General features: G+C 34.0%; 1 protein-coding gene and 1 pseudogene across 1 annotated transcript; one reads left to right on the top strand and one right to left on the bottom strand.

The window, feature by feature from the left end:
• Window positions 1–12,108: 12,108 nt before the first annotated feature.
• Window positions 12,109–14,156, bottom strand: LOC111439549 (annotated as a pseudogene).
• Window positions 14,157–22,382: 8,226 nt separating this feature from the next.
• LOC111439559 (polygalacturonase-like) lies at window positions 22,383–23,883 on the top strand. Its single transcript, XM_023077176.1, has 4 exons — window positions 22,383–22,808; window positions 22,892–23,181; window positions 23,266–23,494; window positions 23,568–23,883. Exons 1-4 carry the CDS (start codon window positions 22,383–22,385, stop codon window positions 23,784–23,786), a joined length of 1,164 nt encoding a protein of 387 aa, XP_022932944.1. The 3' UTR covers window positions 23,787–23,883.
• The last annotated feature ends 537 nt before the right edge of the window (window positions 23,884–24,420 follow it).

Below are 24,420 nucleotides of genomic sequence, written 5' to 3'. Positions count from 1 at the left end.
TCATGTTCCCCATGATCACCCTACTCGTCATACTGTGCACGTCCGCACACATCATCTCTAGGGGAAGTAGCCCTATGCTTAAGTACATACAACATACATGAGGTCCCTCTAATTCCGGTCTTAACATCTTTTGTGACACAACCCTCTTTTCTCATCTCTTTATTACATCAAGTAACACATGTTCATTGGATATTTATATTAATATCATTTTCATGTTTTTAGGGTTGTGTTCTATGTCGGTCTATCGACATAATGCAATATGACACTCATCATCATATAACATGCCTAATATGGAACATATCAGCATATTAAGACAAACGTCATGCAATCATCATACTCATCATATCGCCATAAAGTGCATAAGGTATATCATGTACATCATACATCAAATATATATTACACACATCATCAAACATCATAACTCATACATCATCATATACTAGTATACGACGTCATACGATACAACTCATACATCATCATAGCTCACATCATAAATTGTAACTCATACAATTTCTAGCCTATCCTATACTAAGGCATTTACTTGGTTGGCCTTAGCTGAAGTACTCCCTAATTTAATTAACGTAGGCTCTCGTTCCTTGTGAGTTGCTCTAAAGGTTGTCGGGGCTCGCTTTCTATCATACAGTTAGTCACCTTTCATTAGTATTTCACATTTTAATTAATAATCCAACTAACAATGTGAAATACGAGTCTAAAACGGCTTCAATTACCTTAATCGGGGCCAAAAACAAGTTCGGGAGGGTCAAAACGGTGGAAAACGGGTCAAAAATGGAAAGCCGAGCCAAATACGCGAGGAAGCCGCTGGAGCTGCCGCTGCGCCGTCCAGGCCGAGTTGAGCCGAAGGGCTACTCGCGCCGCGGGGCGACACGTGACAGTAGTAGGGCGAGCCACGTCGTGCAGCTGGCATCGAGTCGAGGCGTGAGTTGCAGACTGATTTGGGTTAGCTCACGGGTCGTCGGCTGCAGGTGAGCTAGCTTGCTGAGCTTTGATTTGTGGGCTGGGCTTTTGGTGAGTTTGGCTGCAGGCCGGTTTTGTTGGGCTGTTGGGCTTGGGTTCTGGGTTGCGGTATGGACTGGCATCTGGCTACTGGGCCGTGACGGATTTGGGCCTCGGGTATCTGATTCGAGTTCGACCTGGATTCATCGGATTCGTCTTCCAAACCTGACTCGGCGCAATTCTCTTGCACCATTTTCTCTTTCCTCAGTGCGACGGTTTTCGACGTCGTTTCACGCCTTTTTCTTTCCCGATCTCTCTGTCGCCTTCTCCTTCTCCTTCTCTCTCCCACGAAGTTTTGTGATTGTTGGACGTTCGTGGAGGTAGATCGGCGATTCTTCCAAAAATTCAATTTTCAAATTCCTTCTTTGAAGGTGATGACCCACGACATCAACCCTCTCTGGGTGGATATACTATGGTCGGTGAGGGCTTTCACGGTTGTTTTTCACAGTTTAGACGTCGCGGCTGAGGATTCGAAGTCGCGTACTGTCTCATCGGAGTTTTTTTTTTTTTTTTTTCTCTAAAATACTGATCATTACGCAATTAAATACAAAATTAAAAATTTGTATTACGATTCAAATTCAAAAATCAATAACATATTATAACATTACAAAATCAAATATATATAAGTATATAAGTACAAGGTTCAATCACTGACTTGTATATAAGTCCAAGATTTCGTGATCCGCCCCCGAACATATTAATTTTCTTCTTAATTTATCGAAATAAAACTCACTAAAACACATTTGATAGTTCAAAGTAAATATAAATTTTTTAAGAATTTGATGGCATAATTGAAACTTAACCTATAAGAGTTGGATTCCAGATATTAAATATCTATCTACGTGGCAAGATTTTTATTGAAAATTTCTTATCTCTAACTTAATGGTATGATATCGACGTAAAGAATAAATTAACATTTTCACTCTATCGTAAAGAACGCCGATGAGAAGTAAAAAAAAACAACAAAATGTCAGGGATGTGAATATAATATAAGTAATAAGTATTTTTAATTATTTAAAAATTGTAAAAGGTTTATTCATTAACCTTTTATTTTCTTTTTCTTTTTTATTTCTTCAATATTTTTATAGATTGGGACCTCCCCTCATTTCAGTTGAGAGGAATATTCATTAATAACATACAATATTTATTTTAAAAAAATGCACAAAACCCATATTTTAATATATAAATATTCTACCTTTTATAAAACTACAATATTGCTTTAAAATATATATATATATATATATATATATATATGATAAAATTATAATTAATTAGATTCACCATGAGGTCGGTCCATAAAAAAAAAAGTGTAAACCCTAGCTTGCTTCGGTCCCATTGGATCAAGGTTTGCGTCCAACTTAGGTCGACCTTGGTTCAACCAACCCGTTGAGTTAATCAATTGAACGTAATTATTTAGGGTTATCGAGAATTAATAAATTTATATTTCTAATTTATTTATTTTTAATTAATTTTACATTCTAAAATTATTGATATTTATAAATTTTCATTTTTTAAATTTTTAAAATTTTTTTTTATTAACTAAAAACTATGTTATATGAATTATAAAAAGATCTTTAAAAAATATTAAAAAGTAGTGCATACAAAATTATACATATTTATTTTAGGTTGACTTGATTATAAGTCAATTCGGTTAAATGACTTATCTAAATATGATCCAAATGGTGGCAAGTGAATGGGTTGGGCTTGCTAGGTCAATCAAACATTGACTTTGGGCCAAACCTGGATTAGGGCTATGATGCCACAATCATATTCTTTTAGGACTCTGAAACACGATCGGGCGACATTTATTCTTACTCTTAAGTAAGTTAACCAACTAAAATTTGGGTCGTCGTTGACATGGAGACATATGCCCAAGTCTCTAAGTCCCCCTCTTAAAAAACGGTGAGATTTGTTGTTTTTTTTTTTTAAAACATTTGGAAAGCAATTTGACATAGATAGATAGCATATGCACGTAGGTTAGATTGGCAATTGCGTCCGCTTGCTCTACATTTTTATCCGACCACAAACAATATGTTTTGGACAAGCATATCTGTGATACTACGTGAGAGTTTAATTTCTCGACAAGACATCAATTGTGCGAAGTCTTAAGAACACTCATAAATGCTCTGATACGCAACTTCCTAGTCCCTCCAAATCAAGTTGATTTCATTCCAAATGATTGCAGCTCGTGGGAATTTGATCTAACAATCGTTTTGAATAATAAAACCTTTAGATTTAAATATATTTAAGAACCTCAAAACGATAAGTAATCATCCCAAGTGAAAGTAAAATTCAGGTTACCTTGTTGATTAAATATCTAAGACAAGATCACTTCTTTGAGGTTCAAAATCACTCCTTCAAGTCAAGGTTAAATGATTCTAAACATGCAACCTTAATTACATAGAGTTGCAAATAAATTTAGTCAGTGGCGAAAAGAAAGCACAAATACTATTTTTACTACATTTTTCGAGTTTACTTTTCAAACACAACATACATCGTTTTATATAGTCTCAAAATGAGGTATTTGACCTTTCATGAGTCGTTTTCAGAGTTGTAACATTCATATTTTATGGACACAATAAGCCACTATGTAAATGTAACCTTAAATAAATAAAAAAATCATAAAAACACATTAATGAAATACCAGAACTCTAGATTATGATCCATCCAAAATTTGTAACCATCTAAGAATAAATGAAACCGATTTTTCTTAAAATTCATACTGAATGATTGAGATGTCTGGATCATATCAAATATGATAGTGTATGTGAAGAATGTCTTGGCAAGACCTTAATATTTTTCCACCAACTTATCCTAAGTGAATCAGGACTCGAATTCAATACTTGTGGGAGCCTCACCTAACAAAAGGAATTAAGACAATTAAGCAAGAACAAGATAAAGCAAGACCTAATACTATAAAAAGTAATTTTAAGGAAGAAAAACTAACCTTGAAGGACAAAAAGTCATTTTTTTTTTCAATTTTAAGGAAAATTTCCAAATTTTTAATTATTTATGTAGAAGTAATTTAAAGAAGTGACCAAGGAGGAAGATTGTTTAGAATAATTATGAACTTTTTGAGAAAAATAATATTAAAATATTAAAAAAAATAGCAAAGTACCAAAATACCTCTGAAAATATGGATAATTACGAAAATGCCATTTTGCTCAAGATTCCAAACTTCCACATTGAAGTTTTGAACAAAATTCATCGAAACTAAAAAAACTAGCCATTGGATCTCCTCCAAAATTGTACACAATCTAGAACGTTCACAGGTCATCACATCCAACAATCAGAATTTAAATTGGAAGTCGGTAGCTTGGTGATCGGAGATGATATTTCCAACGAATTATCTAAACAATTCAATCTCCAAATCACGAAGATTCTAAAGGTTTCAACGTTGGTGGAAGTTTTTCCTATAAAGTTGAAGTTGGGGGCATTAGTATAGAACAATAATGGAGGAAGGTTAAGCTCCCAATTGCAAGCTATTAAGTGCTTACATTTTGAGGCTCCTACTCTTGAATTTCTTCCAAATTCGAGAGAAATTCTCCATCATTTCTCTTCAAACTTGTTCCTATGGTTTCTAAACAAGATTACCCAAAAGTTCTATGAAGAAATCGAGTGTTGAAAGTACCTAGAAACAATTCCCCAAATTCAATCCACTATCGACAAGCTTCAAGGAAAATTAGAAAATCAAATCCAAGCCAACACATAAATTTATCGAGCAAAGCCAATCTCAATCAGTTTCTGCTCCTCCAAGAAGTGTTTCCATAGAGATCACAAAGAGAAATAAGCTTAAGAACGTTCCCAATTAAAGAAAATTCATTTTGGGTAAATTTTGGGGTAAGTATCGAATTTCTATCTACTGTTTCTTTTCCTTCAAATTGAGTATTCCTTTATAGGTTTAGAGGGTCAAGTTCAGCAACTTTGATGAAGGAATTGAGAGCTTCCTATAGCTTGAGAGACTTGAAAATACCAACTAACACTTTCTTTAAAAAATGTTGTTCTTGTGTCGAGATTGAAAAAGCAGCAAACATTAAAGAAAGAGATCAAAATTTGGAATTGTTGTCTGAATCCGTGTATCAGGAGCACTTAAGCAAATATCGATTTGTCGATAATATGTGTCTAAGGTACCCTCTTTTAGTTGTTCTCCATATAGGTAAAACATATACCCCTGTTTCAATTCGACAAAAGATTTTGCCGACTATATCTGAGTTTATTTTTCAATAAGATTCCTAAAGTCAACTAGTGCTACTTCATCATTTTTTTAAAATTTAGTGAATAGAAGAGTTTAGAGTTACTGTAACGGGCCAGATCCACCGCTAGCAGATATTGTCCTCTTTGGGCTTTCTCTTTCGGGCTTGGAAGGTTTCCACACGCTTATAAGTGGTGGTTTGTTCTCCAACCCACCTCGAAATCCACCCCAATGGGACTTAGAAGTGGTGGTTTGTTCTCCTCCCCAACCAATGTGGGACATCACAATCCACTCCCTTCGGGGCCAGCGTCCTCACACGCACTCTATCCTTCCTCCAATCGATGTAGGACCACCCAAAAATCCACCCCCTTTGGGGCTAGTGTCCTTACTGGCACACCGTCTTGTGTCTACCCCCCTTCGGTGGAACAGCGAGAAGGCTGGCACATCGTCCCGTGTTTGGCTCTGATACCATTTGTAACGGCCCAGATCCACCACTAGTCGATATTGTCCTCTTTGGGCTTTCCCTTTTGGGTTTTTCCTCAAGGCTTTAAAACGCGTCTACTAGCGGAAGGTTTCCACACCCTTATAAGTGGGTGTTTGTTCTCTCTCGTGGCATCACAATCCCTAATAGCCAAATAATACTAATAATAATAATAATAATAATAAATAAATAAAAATTATAAAAAATAAAATAAAATTTACCCACCTCTCTTCACTAACCTCTCATTCCAACAGAATCCTCTTTCCTCAACCCCACAGTATCACAGTTCATCCAAAAATAAAAGAAAAAATGTCATATTTGAGAAAAAGTAAAATGACTTTTGAACCAAAGGAGATATGATACAGATTTACTTAGAGAGATTTTGGTATTTTATTACGCTAAAATCCTATCTCAAATTTTCTTTTACTGTATGGTTATAAGAAATTAATTTAGGATCAGATCTTCTCTCATATTTTATCACCAGATCCTAATTTATTAGATTTTGTTAGCATTTTAAGTTAGAAATAAGGTTAGAATCAATAAAATTTCAGTTGGAAGATCTATAAATCTATAAGATCGTAGCCAAACAAATGATTAGAATCAATAAAATTTTAGTTGTGAGATCTATAAATCTGTAGCCAAACAATTGATTAAAATTGGCTAATAATATTTGTTCAGAGAATTGAAAATTTATTTACAGAATGAAAATAATTATATATATATATATATATATATATATATATATATATATATATATATATATATATATATATTCAAGAATTTTAACAATGACCAATGTAAATTAGAGAAATAATTTTTAGTTCAAACTTGAAACGGATGTCATGGGCTCACATAGGTTGACTCGGATTTCAAAAGACGGAATCAAACTTTCATTAAAGATATATTCGTGACAACGACTTAAGCTAGCCAGGTAAGCGGCCTTAGTATCGGCATGATTATATTTGAAGTTCACACGTACCTGTGGTTCTGCACGTGTCATATATACTGATATGTGTGAATTATCTGTGAATCGGTATGCTTATATTATGTTTATGTTATGTTCTAATATGTAAATTGTATGATAATAATTATGGTACGATGTGTTCAAGGATATGTTTGAGATATGATACGAGAAGGATGTACAAAACAAAATGTAACGATAGGAGTAAGATATGTTTATGAAACGATAAGGTTAGGTTACATACCGGAGTGCTATGGATAGGGGAGATTAATGAAAGAATATGGTTAGGATATGGGGTTGAAAGGGATAGGTTTGTGATAGATTGATAAAACGACAGCGTTAGGATACGTTCCTGTGATGATATGATTAAGGTACGTTCACGTAACGATATGACTGTGATAGGTATAAGAACGTTAAGGCTATGATAAGTTAGGGAACGATATGACCATGAAGTGTTTACGATATGACATATTTATGATACGATATATTGTGATATGATATGTTATTTTTAGAATGTTTTGTGTGATCATTGAGGTAATTATTGTATGAATTGCACGTTATGAAATGATATGTTAAAAGCATGGAGCGTTATGTTATGTTTTCTAAATTGTATGTATACAACATGTTATGAATGATATGATATCATGATAAATGAAATGAAATGTAATCCCGTTAGGATTATGTATGATACGTAGACTGAAAAATAAGAAATGACATGTTAAGCATGAAAGATGATAACAGGGTTATGTTCATTAATGATAAAAGTAGAAATATTGGGGGCCTCATGCATTATGTGTGTACATGCATTGGGGAGATACCCCTATTCCATCACGAGGGTACGGACGCGTACATCCAATGGCAGGACAACAATCGTTCTATTTTGCATAGCGCTGCCGTGACAGTTACTAGTTCTAACGGGTGTCCAACCTAGGGAGTGTCCCAGTGTATGCTCGACCGACAAGTAAGGTGGCCTAGTAGTGTGCGAACTGACTGGTGAGCCCATGCCCGCACGTATGGGCTGTGTGTAGAGTATGTGGTACACGTCCAAATTGTTGGGTTTTATGTCCTAAAACTCATAGTTTGTAAACAAAAAAAAATATGTTATATTTTCAAATAAAGTTATTATTGCTGTTTATTCACTAAAAAATGTTAGTGAATAAAGTGAACTTTACAATTATTAATCTAAATCTAATAAACTAAGAACACTCTGACTATAGTATGATTACTTGAACTATATTTAGAGACATAAGAGTGGACCAAGTTCAAGTATATAGTCAAAATGATCTATAGTACAGGGATAAGGCTGAGTACCGACACTATAGATGCGACCCACTTTTATATATGATATAAACAATGTGATCACTAAATTGTACATGCGGAGACATGAGAGTGGGGGCGTCCTATGCAATGAGCATTGCATAAGATTGGACCATGAAGAAAATCACTCTCACTTTATAATGTCGTTTACTGTTGAGACTGATTTTTTTTTTCATTCGATAACCTAGGTAACTCGATTTTAATTCTGAGCTAACCATGAACTCCTGTTTATTCGCAATTATCCTTAGATTTGCATGGGTGAGAGTGGCTTTAGTTCGTCGACTCAATAGGCCTCCCATTTCAGGGGTAAGACTAGACGAATGGCTGGGGACGTGGGGTGCAAGATGGAACTCACTCCTACCCACTTTTAGGGATAGAAGAGAGACAGTTCCCTTAAGCACTGACTCCAGGTCTTGAACAAGGGGCCCCACCCTCTAATTGGCCTGAGAGGGATTCGGTTTACTGGTTGGACCACAAACCAATTATTCATTAGAGGATCAGTGAGACATAAGGAACAAGAAGTAACTGTAGGGGTAAAACGGTAAATTGACCTAGCTCTAATTATGAACAATCTGTAAAGGACCGACTTACTAATCATGGTTATATCAAATGGACAGAAATATATCTATAGTGAGAGGAGTGCAACTACTAGGCTATAGTGGAGTGTCCTGGTAGTTAACGAATGTTGGTTAACAAGGTTAATGAGTTTAACCGGTTAATCTTGAATCGTTGGAGCCCATGATTTATAGGTCCATTAGGTCTCTCTGCTAGCTCATATCAGACTAAACCATAGAACAGTGTGACGAGTGAGTTCGAAGTGTTCGAATTCAAATTAGGGAATATGCGCTACATATATACGATATATTTAACCACATTTTTGTCTTATTTATGAATTAAACAAAAAGAGAGAATTTGAGATATTTAAATAAGATTTAAATATCTTAATCAAATATGTGTTAGAATTGATTGGGATTGACATTTGAATTAATTTAAATATTAATTAAATAGTTTAATTAATCATTTAATATTACTTTAATTTGAAATTAATTATTCAAATTAATTGTTGAACCAAAATTAAGAAAGTCAAAATGTTAACTTCATTTAATGGAAAAATGCTTGTTTGAGTTGGTGGAATTTTGAGGTGTCAAAATTTGGTTTAACCAAACTTGCATGCTTGCCAAATAAACCCCTCAAATTTTAGAATTTTGAGTGCCAAAATTTGGTGAACTCAAACTTGCATGAATATGCAAACATGACTCTATAAATAGAGTGATCATGGTACATGGAAGGTGTTCATTTGGGAAAAACATTGAGAAAAATCTCTCACAAACTCTCTCTTCATATATACTAAATCCCTCCCAAGTTTAGTCACTCACTGGATTCCACAATCTCGTTCTAAGGCCAGAGAATAGTGGAGAAGACACTAGTGATGGTTCGAAACTGGTTCGTGAAGAAAATTGAGCGACAAAAGGTTAGTATTCAAACTCATTGAGTTTTAATGCTTTTGAACATGCTAGCTAATTTACTATAATTGATGTACTTAGAGTGCCTAAGATCCAAATTACTTCCGCATGTGTTATATTAACACCATCACAAATTACCCGTTAGAACAGCACCGGAGGAAGACAGATTGAAAGATAGGTCCTATCATCTCATTTGCATGTGATTGTTGCATTTAACCCTAATAGTGGAGCCACTCACTGAGTATTTCTTTAAATACTCAAGCCATGTGCTACTACATTTTTCAGGTTAAGGCAAGACATTTCTGTACGGCTGACAACGGTATCGTAACTCGAGACCATGACACATGCATAGGATAGTGATATTTATTTTCTTAGACTTAGGCTAGAATAGGATGTTTTTAACTTAAACTCTTATTTATTTTATTTAGTCTTTTGTTGTGTCGTTTTAAAGATGTTTTCGAAACACGTAAGTCCATGATTTTGTTTTAAGATAAGGATATGTTTTATGGAATTTAAATGAAGTCTTCCGCATTCAATGTTTATGGTACGTATATAGTAGCGACTTTAAATTAGTAGTAGAAAATTTCGAGTTGTTACAGCTACCATTCGTAGTTCAGCATCAGAGGTAGTTCCAACTCATTCTATAGATCTTCTTGAAAAATTTTCGACTGGGGGAGGGGGTTGTAGGATTGCTTTGAGTTGGAGCTGTCTTCGACCTGCTAGTAGATGCTAGATTTTGAGCCTTCGAGCCCGCACATTCTTCAACTCGATACAAGAAGGTTCCATTACTCAATAAAAAAAAGTTAAATATAATTACAACACAAACCACTGCTAAAACTAAAAGGTGAAAAATACGTACTCTTTCTCAATAAAACAAAGTTATGTATGATATCTCGTGTAAAAAGGCATCATTTTTGACCTATTCATTTTTTAGCTTTTCACAATTAAAAAAATTTGAAGTAAAATTTATTTTTTTGTGAGTTCGGTTTCCAAAGAAAGGTAGGTAGAAATAAGAAAGACATTATTCCTCCTTAAAATTAAACTTAAGTGATTTGGTGGGCTAGAATCATTATGTTTCCAAATATTTTTCAAATGCCTAAAACCATTATGAAGTTGTTTGGGCTAACGCTCAAAGTAGCCTAGCCTAGATTTTGAATTAAAGAACTTAGAGATTTTTTTTTTTGATAAGTCTTGAAGGTGACCGTTTTCAGATAACCAAATCTTCACTACCTTGAGATCTGTGTGTATAATCCCGCTATTTAATTTTTATTGTCTTGAAGATTTGTTTTATTCGATTTTCATTTTCTTTTATTTAGAAATTCCAAGTTAAAATCGAGGGAGTTAAAAAATATACGCGAAAACGCATGGTCAACCAAAATGAGGTTTTGAAGATAGACATTTTTACCCTCTATGCTTACCATTTCTTTTCCAAACATTTTTCAAAAGGCCTAGAATCCTTATGAAATATTGTTAGGACATTAAAATTACTTATTTGAACCCCTTGCTTCCGTGTCTCCGTCATAGAGATCTTGTAAAATACATGCATAAGTACAATAACAACAATGAACACAATAAAATGAGTTCAACAAATTTAATTTAGATAAACATAATTCATAAGAAAAACTTTAAAAGAAAATTTTAGACTTGTTACTCTATTTGATTGGTTGGGCGTGTGCTAAAAAAGGGAGGAGTAGCGTGCGTTTACAAGCTGCATGGATTGAAGGGCATGTGATAACTAGCAACTATTAAGGCAAAGGGTGTGCGATGTATCGATGCGATAAATACGATACAAGGGTGAGGAGTTGCGAGGGCTACGTCGGTGATGGTTGAAGAAAAACCTAAATGCATTGAAAGAATATGACATACATACATACATGTATCTTTATTTATTTATAATGGAAAGGTAGAGTTCGAGTTGACTCGGATCTTTGTCCAATGAACTCGAAACCCAAACCGAACTATTTCAATTTCAGAAAAATCACCCAACTCAAAATACTATCTTGCCCAACTCAACTCTTATAATTCGAGTTGGGTTAATTGGATTTATTAGGCTTTTGAGTTGGTGTACATCCTATTGCAACATAAGTGAAAACAAGATCAATCACACTCACACACCTATGAAACAAAAATTAAATAAAGAGAAACAAAGACTTACGTGGTTCTAAGATAAAAAATTCCACTACATCCACGGGGTGCAACCAGTCATAGTAACGAAAGTGTTTACAAAGTGTACATCTCACACTCTCATCACACTCTCGCACTCTCACACTACAAATTCTCACTCAACAAAATTCCTCCAAAATACCACAAGGTAAATACAAAATAACACTCAATCTCAACGTCTTTCAAAACCAACCTAGACAATACTTTATATACTCATAGAAACATTAATGTTCATATATGAATCAAGATGATTCATGTATCAATATGGGAGATAAACTAAAAATAGAAGATGAACCAAATGAATTTCAAAAATAAATGTTCATGAACCCATTTATGATAACTTTTAAATTTGAGTAATTATATTAATCGTAAGTAAAGTAAACTAGAAAACAAATTTAGAGGACAACATAAATTTTCATACCAATTAATCACCGTTATTAATACTTGGATGGTAGATTTGTTGGCTACAAAACACTTCTTGAAATTCTAATTTATCATTCTCCTCCTTTGTAATACACTACCTAGGTAAGCAATTAGAAGGTTCAACCACACCAGAAGCAGTTCCTTTGACGTTTTTGCATGAAGCTTCAGCGATTTTATTATTATAAGTTAGTTTAATGTCTTTCAAGCTTAGCCCAGTACAAAGATTTGTTGCTACAGTCAAAATTGATTGCTACTTCAGTGGCTGATGTTCCTTTGATGTCTTCGTATGTTACTTCGCTAATTTTAACTCCCGAATTCTATTCATGAAAACAAGAACCATCAATATATGGTATGAAAATGGAATAAATAAGGACATTTTTCAAATATTTTCCATGTAAACTTGTTTTAAATTTTAAACGAAACCCTAAACTAGGATAAGCTTTAAAACTAAAACCTAAAGCCAAAAAAATGTTAAAACCAATCCATATATATGTAGGGCAACTATTTCTAATGATACGAGATCTTTGTCGTTAAAAATAAAATCATAAAATCTTAGGATCAAAATCGGTAAATTCATTACCCATAAAGTTTTAACTTTATTTTGCCAAGATAAGTCTCTTAATTTAACACACGTCTTAACGAAATGAATTCTATTCTAAAATTTAAGCTCTATACATCAAATTTAAAGTTTAAATATGATTTGAAAAAAGTTGACATGCATGGATTAATGAAGAAATATACCTGATCGGGGCAGTTATGGTGATGTGGACAGTAATTTTGATCAATTACGATAGGGTTTTCCACGTTATCCATAATAATACGTTGAAAATGAACATATCTAGCGAACCCATTGCTTGGTCTTCCCCACAACTTAATTCTCACTCCATTCTGAATCCCCATGAAATTAGATGATTTTACTGTCACGTTTCTCACTCCAGCCTCATCAGCCTCTTTTCTCAAGCTCCCAATGCTATGAACACACATTCAACGAAACACAAAATTTTTCATGAGGTTTAATTTCATATTATATAATTATTTTGATCTAAGATAATTTTAAAATTGTTTAAATCACTTTTCTTAGGATTAGGTTTAAAGTAGCATATTTGTAATCATTAAATTTGATTTAACGTCTAGCTATATTTTTAAAATTAATTTTCATATCATCAAAATTTATTTTTAATAATTAAAAGCATGTTTTTGAAGTAATTTTGAACCCTTTAAAAAAAGTATTTTCAAACATGTTTGTCGTCTTCTATCTTTAGCTACTTGATTCCATGTCCAGGTCCACATGTAATACTTTCCATCCACAAGTTGGAGGTCCCTGAACCGATTGAGATGCAGTCGTCACCTGTACCAATGCTCGAGCTGAGAATGGTCACATCTGATGATTGTTGCACATGGATGCCATCAGTGTTTGGACTATCGCCGGTAGCCGAAACATTTACTCCTATCATATGCACATTTTTGCACCCAAGTACCACAATGCTGAACATTTGACTGTTAATTGAAGATAATCCATTGATGTTTACGTTTTGTGCATCGACGATTTCAAGATTCTACCAATTTAAAACAATCAAGAGTGAGAACTGGTACAAATTTAAATTACTATGGTAAACAATTTAATTCATTTTCTTTCAACTTCCCGTCCAAAGACAACTTTTCAAATTTTTTATATATTTACTCAACTTAAATTTTGCATACCATGGCTCCATTGGGACAACTCTGCCCTAAGCGTTTACATTTCCATAAGTCAATTCCTCACCCATCAAGAACACCACCAGAAATGGAAAGCCCATTTAGGTCCCTAAACACAATCCAAGATCGAGCTTTAGTTAGAACTTGAATGTCTGAAGAAGCCACAAGAGTGCCCTTGATGTGAACAGTAATAGCATTATTCTTACAAGCCCCATTAAAGCTCCCATTTTGAACATAGAATATGCCATTGGGCACATAAATAGTGGCCGGTGCCGACGAGCCACAGGCATTGTCCCATGTCTTTTGAAGCACAGGCGAGATGTCAGTCTTTCCATCGAACTTTGCTCCGAGACTAACAATATCAAATGTTAATTCAGTAGCTAAGGCATGGTTCAAAAACATAAGTTGAAGGGAAAGAAGAAGCCGAAAGGATCCAAGACGAGCCATTATAAAATATTACAAGTATTTGTGATAAGATGAAGAGAAGAAAATGTGGTGGAAAATTGAAGAGTTGTGGAGTGATATTTATAGGCTAATTAAGAATGATATATAAATTGTTAATTTTTTTAAAAAATACCTAAAAAGTCATACTAAGACTTAATCGGACCAAATTTAAGTAATATCTGAGAATCTGATATTTGATAGTACGGATAATAAATTTTACTCTAAGTCCAACTTACTTGAAGACTTTGATCGCTTGTCTCAAGTATTAATATTTTTATTATTTATATACCGTTCAACTCTTTTTAATTCTAATATATCTGATCGTTTGACTCATACCAACATTTGGTATTCCAAGTTTAATTTCGTGCATAAGATATCAATTATAATTATAATACTGGGTGATTTGATATCTAAACAGAGTTGTCTGTTGATCGATTTTATTTTTGTTTGAACCTAAAAACGGGATGGGATGCTAATTTTTCGAAAAAAGTATCTATGAATATATAGATATATAGAAAGTTGAAAGGAAAATGAGAAAGAAAGTAAAAGAAAGGGTTTGTTTGCGTCAAATTTGGAAGAGAATCTGTTGTTTGTGCAAAGGAGATGGAGCGCACTTGCACATACTAAATCGATTCTTAATAGTAAAAAAATTATTTGAATTTTTATTTGCAAATATGTAAAAAAAATAATGAGTTGTCAAATTGGTTTTCAAATTTAGAAATAGTTTATAATTACTTTGCATAGATAATAATTTTCGAATGTAACAAATTTTATGTCTAATAGACTATGATTATGTACATTAAACTTGTGGAGACAGATTCTGAATAGGACGAAAAATTTAGTTTAAACGAAGAATGAAGGAGGCACTGAGGAGAGGTTTCTCTTCATTAATTTGCATTTTGTCCCCATCCCGACTCCATACACATGTATACGTGTGTTTGTATATATATATATATATATATATATAGATAGATGAATGTATGAACGTGGTAGACTATGTTGTAGTATTGAAATTTAAGTTTTAGAAATTTTTATTGAAAATTATATTATATTTAATTTATTAGGATGATTTTTATTTTTATTTTTTTATTTTTTTTAATAAAAATTATTTAGATTCTAGATATCATTTTTGTTTTATAGAAAATGAGGCTAGGTGCCATAGGATTTCTTTTTAAGAAAAAAAAAACAATGGATTAAAATACAATTGAGAATATAATTAAAAGAAAAACAGAGTAAGAACGAAAAAAAGTCGAGTATACGGAGATGATTAGATTGTTTATTAATTATGTGTGATTGAGAATAATATTGGTAAAAGAATTATAGGATAGGCCGTAGAGAAAACAATTTTGAAATATCACATGTTAGGTTAAGAAAGTAGAGAATACATAACATAAAATATTCTTTTTATATAACGGTCTAGTATAGCTAGGATATGCATATGGAAACAATATCACTAAGGTATGTTCATGAAATGATACGACTATGACATGTATAAGAACGATAAGACTGACAAGTTTAGGAAACGACTAGAACATGCATATGGAAACGATATGATTACGAATGGATATGATTATGATCCTACATGTGAGTGACGGATATATATATATATATATATATATATTGTGATATGGCATGAAAATGATATGAAATATGTTATGGTACGAGATATGTGATAAATTGACATGTTTATGATATAATATATCATGATGCGATATGTTATCATATGATATGTATATGATGAAAATTATTATGTCTAAAAGCATGGAACGTCATGATATGACATATTTATGTAATTTGAATGATGATATGATTGACATGCAAAACAACGAACTAACATGAAATACAATCCTGACGTATGCATATGATATGATAAACGATATGAGAAATGATATGATAAACGATATGAGAAATGATATGATAAACGATATAATATGTACGGAATGCTAGCGAAGTTGTATTAAAAGATAATGAAAATGAAAAAATATTGGGACCTCATGCATTACGTGTGCTCATGCATTGAGGGATACCCCTATTCCTTCACGATGGTACAGACACGTACACTACTAGGCAGAAGAACGACCATTATGTTTTACATAATGCTGCTGTGACAGCTACTACTTCTAACGGGTGTCTGACACATAGACCTACCAGAGCATGCTCGCCCGACAGGGAAAGGGGCCCAGTGGTGGGCAAACCAATTGGTGTGTCCACACTCGCACGTGTGGGTCATGTGTAGAGTATATGGTACACATCCAAGTTGCCCGTTAGGAGAGTACCATAGGAAAATAAACTGTTATGATAGGTCCCGTCATTGCATTCGCATGTTCTTGAATTTAACCCCAATAGTGGAGTCACTTGACTATTTCTTTAAATACTCAAGATACATGCTACTTCTATTTCAGCTTAATGCAAGACATTCCTGTAGGCTGACGACGACATCACAACTTCAAATCATGGCACATGCATAGAGTAGTCGCATTTTTTTTAAGACTTAGGCTAGAATAAGATATTTTTAAGTTAAATGTTTATTTATTTCATTTAGTCTTTTGTTGTGTCGTTTTAAAGGTGTTTTCAAAACACGTAAGTCCATGACTATGCTTTAAGATGAAGGTTATCTTTTATGAAAGTTTGAATACAACATTTCCACATTTAAGGTTCATGATATGTTCGACCTTAAATTAGGTAGAAAATTTCATGTCATTACAATTTTATTTCTCATTTTTGGTAAATTTGACCTTGCTATTTTGTCTCAACCTTTGTCTCATTCCTACATTTAATAGGTGCACTTATCCTCAACCATCTATTTGTATAATCTCAAGTCTCGTTCAAGACCGATTTATGAGATGTGACATTATCCTTGACTGTTTCAGTCTCAAATCTCATGTAACACTTAAAATAAAATTAAGCTGTTTATTTAAATCCCAAAGGATCTTAGGAAAGAAATTAAGGAATTTAAGGAAGGAAAGAAATTAAGGGATTTAAGGCAACCCATTCATTTCTATCCCCTAATAAGTAATTTCAAGGATTTAAGGGCTTTTGAGGAAGGATTTGAAAGGAAAAAAATAAGCAAAAGGGACAAAAATGTCATTTTTTTCAATTTTAAGAAAGTTTTCAAAAATTTAATTTCTTATATAGAAAGAATTTCAAGATATTCAAAAACCAAACAATGACCAGCAAAAGATGAAACATTTTTACAAAAACTTTAGATTTTTCGAGAAAAATAATAGTAAAATATTCAGAAAATAACAAAAGACTAGAATGCTCTTAAACTTGAATATAATTACGAATATAGCACAAATCAGAAAATCAGATTCGCGACAGTGGACGTCATTAAAAAAAATCCTTGAATATTCAAATCCAACTATTGGATTTTCACCAAAATTGAGTATTTTCTAGAAAACACATAGCTCATCACATCCAACTGCTAAAATTCACATTGGCATTTTGTAGCTCGTTGATCGGATAGGATATTTCCGACGGATAATCTAGAAAATTTATTCTCTAGATCACGATGATTCTGGAGGTTTCAACGTAGGTTTAAACTTCCCCTATAAATTCTGAAGTTGGGCAATAGTATGGAACAAGAAACAAGTTGAATCAAGCTCCCAATCACAAGTAATAGTCGTTTAGATTTTAGGTCTCCTACTCTTGGATTTCTTCCAAATTCGAGAGCAATTATCCACCATTTTCCTTCAAACTTATCTCCACAGCTTCTAAACAAGATTACCCACAAATTCTATGAAGGAATCGAGCTCTGAAACAGCTCAAAACCTATTCCTCCAATAGAGATCGCCATTAAAGAACTTCAAAAAAAGCTTAAAAATCCAATCTGAGGATACAAGCAAATTTGTAGAGTGAAACCAATTCCAATCAGTTTCTGCACCTCTAAGGAGTATTTTCATAGAATGTGCCCAATTGAAGAAAATTAGATTCGGGTAGAATTTGGGGGTAAGTATCAAATTCCCTCGTACGACCCATTTCTCTTAAAATTAAGCAATCTTTTAGCTTCATAGGATTAAGTTGAGTAATTTTGATAAAGGAATTGAGAGCTAAACGTATAGGATGAGTTGCCTAAGGAAAGGAAATTTCACATTTTCGGGTAAGTTGCAAACCGAGGATGATTTTTCAAATTAAGGTCTCGCACTCAAAGACGTCTCTCCAAATCAATCCTTTTAGCTTGAGGGAAGAATAAGGAAGAAATTCCATGAAGAAGTCGAGCCCTGAAAACCCTAGAATTGGCTACCCAATAAGAAATCCTCTGTTTCTAACTCCGGCAAGAAATCAGATTTTTGACGAAGTTTGGAGGCAAATATCTTAGGCTACGATTCACGAGAAGGTATGAATCAATCCCTAGCTCTTCTTTATAACACCATCTTTAATTTTCATGAAGAAATCGAGGGAAGAAACGTTGTGTATGGAGCTGGAGGAGGGAAGTTTCAAACAATGGCGCACATAAATGCGGGCGTCTTCTTTCCAGTCCAAATGAAGAAGACTATGATGTGGCCGGTTCAACTGAATCAGATATGTTAAACCAAACCGTGGCCTTCCCGCGATTTATTCTCAATTTTAACCTAAGGTCCTTAATACGTGGTTCTTATCATAATCTTTTCATATTCTCTTAATATTAAGTAAACTTAATTTTCTAGGGCATTTTCAAGCAATCCCTACAATTACCCGCTTAAGAAAATATTTTGGATAGATCCCTTGGACTGAATCAGACTTGTTAAAAAAGTTTAACTAGGCTAAAAATTGAGAGTGGTCCAAAAAATTAAGACGTGCCCAGATCAATCGATTCGTCCATATTATCATCTTCTTCATGTGGATAAGAATTAGACATGTTTGATTTACCTCCAAGCACTTGAAACTCGAGTTACCAACCCTCTATAATGGTCCTTTCATGCCTGTTCCTTGACATCCATGAAGTTCTAGGAATTGGTTTCATTCAAAATAGATTATTAGACACAAAGACATCCATTGAAGAAGAGGGGTCACTCACTAGCTTCGGTTTCCAGCTCCTCTTTCCTTTTTATCCTCCGTTTAGGGTTAGAGACCTTATCTATAACACCCTAAGAAGGTTGCCTTATTACCTTTCCTTTTTTAGTTTCAAATTGTTGGATTTTGTTAAGAGATAAAAGAATGAGCCGACATGCAATAAAAAGAATGAGCCAAAATCAAACAAGCAATGTCTCAAATGCCGACTTAAGAAAGATGCTTGTGAGAGAGTTTTGAGTTTTCCGACAAGTCGATGTACAATCGACAGGTGAATGTTTTACCAAAGCTAGGATTCGAAGGCGGACTCCCAACAATTAAGATTATAGAAAGGATACACGTTGACCCTACATAAATAGAAGAAAAATAAACGTCGATGCGAGGATGTGCTCACTGTGGATGAGATGTGTGTCAAACTCAGGTGTTGTAATTGCATGTAGAAGCCTTCCTAGCCGCACGTGGGGCACATGAAGGGTAATTTTTCACTCATACAACCTTTGTTTAAACGTTCTGCTTTCATTTTAATGATAAGCCTCTTAAAACTTGAATTAAGGCTAGGCAGTGGAATTTTTGGAGATTTAGAACATCGAGCAAGTGAGAAACGGAAGTAGGCAAGACATGCACAACTATATAAGTAGTCATTTGAATTCATTTGAGTAGTACTGGTAAAGATCGCTAAGAAATGCTAGCATGCAAGCATGAACTGCTTTATGTATCTGAAAAAAGGTATGTTTAGGGCATTGGAATGAGCTGAAATGATAAGCATACTATGTATGCCGTCGGCAAGGTCTGAAATGTCCAAGAATGAAAATTTTGAACAATATATTATATGAGATGAATTTTCCTACGCTAGATACTCTAAATTGAGAAGGAAAACTATATTTAAGGTGATTGATTAATTATCTCCATGTTTAAGCATGTATGCATGTATTTAGTTAAGTAAGGATACTAGAGTTAGAGCGATTTTACGATAATTAGTATGCATGATTGTCGAGCTTTAACTCTAGTGCTCCTAGAACTAGATTAGCCCCAAGAAACTAGTCCAAAGAGTCTTGAGAATGATGTCCGAGATTTAATTAGTCTAGACGCCACAAGAACCTAGTTAACCTCCATGACACCTAAAGAAGACTAAGAAAGTTTATCAAGCCTACTAGCACTGTGAATAGTATCACCAAAGCCTCCATTTACTATCTCCTCGGTACACCATTAGCATTATCAATGACCTAGGTCATACCTTATAGTGCCCCTACCAAGCGGTAGGTATATAGGAAAAATACCGTCAAACTTGACCTAAAATAAGATAGCACGTCAAGGCTATTAGGTGTCATTGTCTCATAGAAATGACCAAAGGTTTTTTAAGTAGGACCATTGCACTGTAAACCCGTCTTGAGAGGTGGCAAAGGACCACTCAATAGCTAGCCTACACAACAAACTCGCTCCCTTAAAATTTTAACTTTATTATAGTTCGTATGAAATGTTATATAATTTAATTAGTATTTGTAATAGAAACAAAATCTCATTTATTACCTCTCAACTTAATATCTTTTATCCATTTTTACCTTAAACTTACCATTTTATCAAATTGGAATGGATTATAAATTCATCCATAAATTTTTATCCATAAACAATGTAAAACTATATGTAAATTCACTAATTCCTATAATATTAAGTTTGGTAAAAAATTAAGTTTTATTAATATACTAATTTCTAAAATTTTTTATATTAAATTTATACTAAAATATGGAAATTAAATTGTGGATAAAACATTAAAAGAAATTCCAAAATTCAAAATATAAAAAATATAAATAAATTAATTAATTGAAGGAAAAAAAAAAAGAGAAATAAAAATTAAATTAATCAATAATTGTAATAGTAATAATGAGGTAAGCAAACGTAAAATGCTTACGCCTACCTACAATAATTCCCAAGAATTAGGTCGAAGACAAGACGACATGTCGGAATGGTAAAATTGGTATTTAATTTGGAGGGCATGAAACGGCACCGCCGATTTCTTCTCCGTTTTTATCTCCGCCTCTTACGCCCTTCCACATTTTCCGTTCCATTTGTTCCCCTTTTTTCCTCTCCATATTTCTCCCACTTTGCGAAATTACCGTCCTACTCCCTTTTTTTTCTTTTCCTAATCCAAAGTAAACCAATTTTATTTGATTTTACCTAATTGATTTATATCCTGATTTTAATCGACCCAGAGTCTAAAATCGAATCTCGGCTCTATTGAAAATTTTGAGAGGTGATAAATGAGAGCTTCATCTGTGTAAATGAGTGCAAAAAGAGTGACCTAAAATTTCTTGAGTTTGTACACGCGAGAGAGTGTTGTGAGGTCCTTTGTATTTCCATAACTTATTTTTTGCAGCAAAGTTTCACAAATAGATTTGATGACGAATCCTCTCGAAGAAATGGAGAATGATATGAACCAAGAGACATCAATCATATAATATACTTTAATGAAGATGCGAAGAAATGTTGTCGAAATTATCAAAGATATTTCAATTTATGCCACGTTGAAGAAGAATGAAGTTTCATTGTTATAAATTTTGGGTGGATTACAATTTAGAGTAATTTAGAGCTATTGTATTTAATTAATATATTTTAAGACTTTTTATTTACTTTAGATTACAATTACATAATAGTTAATTATGATCATAAAATATGAATGTTATAACTCTCGGAATGTTTGTTTCATTTTTTGAGGCTATATAAAGCTATATTTGTAAGTAGATTTGAAAAATACAGTAAAGTAAGCTTTGTGCTTTCTTTGACCGATGTTTAAGTTTCTTTAGTTTAGGTTGTAGTAAGATCATTCAAGCTTGACATTATATGTGCTCATCTCATCTTTAATTACGTCATTATATTACACTTCCAAGCTATGAGAAAGAAAAATAATAATAATAATAATTCGTAAAAAAACTTAAATACAAAATTAGGTTTAAATTTAAAAATAAATTTAAGGATAAATTTTTTTTCTTTATTATTTTTTAGTACAAAAATAAAGTAATATATTTAAATCTTAATTTACGTTTTAAGAAAATATTTTATTTCTCCGAATTATTTTGACATTATGATTAGCAATCAAGGGCACGCATAGCGGGGAATGAATCGCCAACCGTTAAAGAGTCATGTGAGGGCATATCCGTCATTTCACTCCACCAAGTACTCTTTTATATAAATCCTTCAAACCCATACAACTTCCCCACAACCACCATATCCCTCAACTCTTCCCCTATGGCTATTCCTTCAACCCCCTTCATTCTCTTGCCTCTCTTTTTCTTCTTCTTCTTCTTCTCGGTTTCCTCGACTACGTTCAACATCGTCGATTTCGGAGCCAAACCCGACTCCAAAACCGACATGTCGAAGGCATTTGAGGAAGCTTGGACTAGTGCCTGTCGTGCTTCGACCGCCGCCACAATTTACGTTCCCAAGGGAAGATACTATCTCTCAACTACAACTTTCAATGGCCCTTGTAGTAATAACGACATCACCATGCACGTCGATGGCACGCTCGTCGCTCCATCTGACTATGGCGTCGAAAATTGGATCACTTTTAGACATGTTGATGGAGTTAGTGTCTTTGGCGGCGTTCTTGATGGTCAAGGAGCTGGATTATGGGATTGCAAAAATTCACACAAGAGTTGTCCCCTTGGAGCCACGGTAAATAATATATATATATATATATTATTAAAGTTACCAATTTTATACAATGATTTTCCTCTTTTTTGTGTGTGTCCGTGCAGTCATTGGAATTTTCGAATTCAAAAAACATAATTGTGAGTGGGTTGACCTCGCTCAATAGTCAAATGTTTCACATAGTAGCCAATGGATGTCAAAATGTAAAAATGCAAGGAATCAAGATTTCGGCCGCTGGCAATAGTCCAAACACTGATGGCATTCATGTAGCGCTATCTTCACAAGTCACCATAATCTCATCTAGCATTAGCACTGGCGATGACTGCATTTCAGTAGGTCCTGGCACGTCCAATTTGTGGATTGAGAATGTTGCTTGTGGACCTGGACATGGAATTAGGTACTTGTTTTCGAAGTTTAATAAACTTTTTGAGCTTCATATGCTTCGTTAGTGATATCAATTTATTTGGTTGGGTTGGTGCAGCATTGGGAGTTTAGGAAAAGATGTGGAGGAGGATGGCGTTCAGAACGTGACAGTGAAAACAACTACGTTCACCAATACTCAAAATGGTGTGAGAATAAAAACATGGGGAAAGCCAAGCAAAGGGTTTGCAAGAAACATTCTTTTTCAAGATATTATAATGAATAATGTCCAAAATCCTATCATCATTGACCAAAATTATTGCCCCAACAACAAAGGTTGTCCGGGACAGGTTTGTATCGACATCTCTATACAAAATCCTATCATTATTGCTTCTAAATCTTATTTCATTCATTTACGAATAGGTTTCTGGAGTCGAAATTAGCAATGTGAGTTATCAAAACATCCACGGAACATCAGCCACTCAAGTTGCGATGAAATTCGATTGTAGCTCGAAGTTTCCATGCAGAGGGATAACGCTTGAGGATGTGAAGCTGAGTTACAAGAATGACGTAGCTGAAGCTTCTTGTAGCAATGCTGATGGAACTGCTGCTGGCTTAGTTCAGCCATCAAGTTGTTTGTAGGGAAATCATAGAACTATGTAATATTTTATGATATCCATACAAGTTCCAAGGTTGAGGTTATGGTCTTAGCAACCCACTACGGGCAGTCGTGTCAAGGGTCAACATTAAGTTTTCTAGAGGTAATGAAACAACTTTTCATGAAATCAAATTCAAACTTCATTTAGAGGGTATTAATGAAATATGAGATCATGGGTACGTTAGGAAAGAGAATGAAACACGGTGTGGAAACCTCTTTCTAGCATACTATTTTAAAATTTTTAAGGAAAAGTTCGAAAGAGAGCCCAAAAAGTATAGTATCTGCTAGCGGTGAGCTTGGACTCTTACAAATGGTATCAAAGTAGACACTCACGATGTGTTAGCAGGGATGATGGGCATTGAAGGGGTGTGGATTGGGGGGTCGCACATTGATTGGAGAGGGGAACAAGTGCCAGCAACTAAACCCTAAACCTTGAATGGGGTGGATTGTGAGATCTCACATCGGTTGGGGAGGAGAATGAAACACCCTTTATAAGGGTGTGAAAATCTCTCCCTAACAAACTAAAACTTTAAAGGGAAGCCTAAAACAGACAATATCTGCTACGATGGATTCAGCCATTACACGAAACACATCAAAATTTTAGATCAAGCAATAATA

Source organism: Cucurbita moschata, unplaced genomic scaffold (assembly GCF_002738365.1).
Source record: "Cucurbita moschata cultivar Rifu unplaced genomic scaffold, Cmos_1.0 Cmo_Scf00096, whole genome shotgun sequence".
NCBI lineage: Eukaryota > Viridiplantae > Streptophyta > Magnoliopsida > Cucurbitales > Cucurbitaceae > Cucurbita > Cucurbita moschata.
Note: the sequence above shows the minus strand (reverse complement) of the source record. Positions and strands in the feature narration are given on the sequence as shown.